The sequence below is a fragment of the Garra rufa genome, chromosome 10, assembly GCF_049309525.1.
Source record: "Garra rufa chromosome 10, GarRuf1.0, whole genome shotgun sequence".
In the NCBI taxonomy this organism is placed as follows: domain Eukaryota; kingdom Metazoa; phylum Chordata; class Actinopteri; order Cypriniformes; family Cyprinidae; genus Garra; species Garra rufa.
Genome location: NC_133370.1, coordinates 40115161 through 40116872, shown reverse-complemented (window position 1 = coordinate 40116872; position 1712 = coordinate 40115161). Strand labels below are relative to the sequence as shown.

General features: G+C 33.6%; 1 protein-coding gene across 1 annotated transcript in view; it reads left to right on the top strand.

The window, feature by feature from the left end:
• The first annotated feature begins 1264 nt into the window (after positions 1 to 1264).
• Positions 1265 to 1712, top strand: part of usp33 (ubiquitin specific peptidase 33) — a 21510-nt gene continuing 21062 nt past the window's right edge. The window contains exon 1 of the mRNA XM_073849450.1: positions 1265 to 1348. Coding sequence (XP_073705551.1) covers positions 1265 to 1348 — 84 coding nt within the window. The remainder of the gene's footprint in view (positions 1349 to 1712) is intronic.

Genomic DNA, 1712 nt, shown 5'->3' with positions numbered 1-1712 from the left:
TGCCTTATTTATTTTTTTATTTTACAAGAGTTCACTTCATAAACATGTTTTTGCACTATGCAAAATGGTTAGAGTTTATTGCATTGTTTATGAAATATGAAAATGCTGCCTATTGTTTACATGATATAAATAGTTAATATGTGACCCTGGACCACAAAACCAGTCATAAGGTTAAATTTTACAAAACTGAGATGTATACATCAGCATATGAAATCTCAATAAATAAGCTTTCTATTGATATATGGTTTGTTAGGATAGGACAATATTTGGCTGAGATACAACTGTTTGAAAATCTGGAATCTGAGGGTGCAAAAAAATCAAAATATTGAGAAAATCATCTTCAAAGTTGTCCAAATTAAGTTCTTAACAATGCATATTACTAATCAAAAATTACATTTTGATATATTTACAGTAGGAATTTTACAAAAAATCTTCATGGAACGTGATGTTTACTTAATTTCCTAATGATTTTTGGCATAAAAGAAAAATCAATAATTTTGACCCATACAATGTATTTTTGGCTATTGCTACAAATATACCCCAGTGACTTAAGACTGGTTTTGTGGGCCAGGGTCACATATGTTAGCGGTGAGATCATATAGTGTTCATGTACAGTTTGACCAATGGTCAGAGTGACTGATGCATTGCTGTTAATATTTACTGAACACTGCTCAGGTCTAATTTGCTTCTGGTCTAATACTTATTCTGTCCATGTGTTTGCAATATTATGTGTTTATTTTGGCAATTTTTTGAACCCTGTTTAAATGACAGATCAGGGCAGAGATGAACAAAACAAAAGTTCGAAAACAAATCATTTGTTCATTTTCAGTGAATTTTGAGTGGCAAAACATTTCAAAATGTCAATTTTAAAAAGCTGCATTGCTTTTCATAAGCTGTGTTAATGGAGTAGTTCAACCAAAAGTGAGCATTTTTGGGGCTTGAGGATTCGGAATATGATTCATCAAGCGCTCATCCTTATTATGTTACAAAGCTGTATCCGTTTGTGGAACAAAATAGGAGATGGGTGAGAGGAAGTGATTATAATTAGTGAAGCTTCAAGAGAATGGATAAAAGTAGTTCATATGACTTGTTCTATATTATACCATACTATATTTATCTCAAATGTGTCCCCATTTTCATCAGGATGCTTAGTGTCCACACTATGAATAATGTGTTTGTAATAATTTGATCTTAGATCCTGGATATTTGAATAATCGTTTACTAATATTGTGTGTTCATCATTCTCTCTCTTTCCAAAAGAGTGATGTCTGGAGCGACAAGCAATGACTGTCCACACTTGGAGTCTGTGGGGGAGATCACTAAGGAAGAACTCATCCAGAAGTCCCATGTGAGTCCCCATCAAAAACCAGTCGCACTTGCATCATAATCACTGCTTCTGCCCAATTGTCATAGCTCAAATGTAGTGTGCATTATTGACGAAGTAATGACCCCAATTCTAGAGTTTGCGAAGTTAACATAAGCACTAATAATGCGTGGCTGCCTCGCATGTAAGAGCTTAGGCTATAAACAGGGCAAGGAATCAATGTGCAATTATGTGAATGCATTATACATTATTATAGTTCAAAAGCATTTGAGGTTGCCACAACTAAGATTGTATCTTTAATAGAATACATGTTTTCAACAGAGGTTTCTATATGTGTTAAAAGAGAAGTTCACTTCCAGAACAAAAATGTACTTATAATGTACTCACC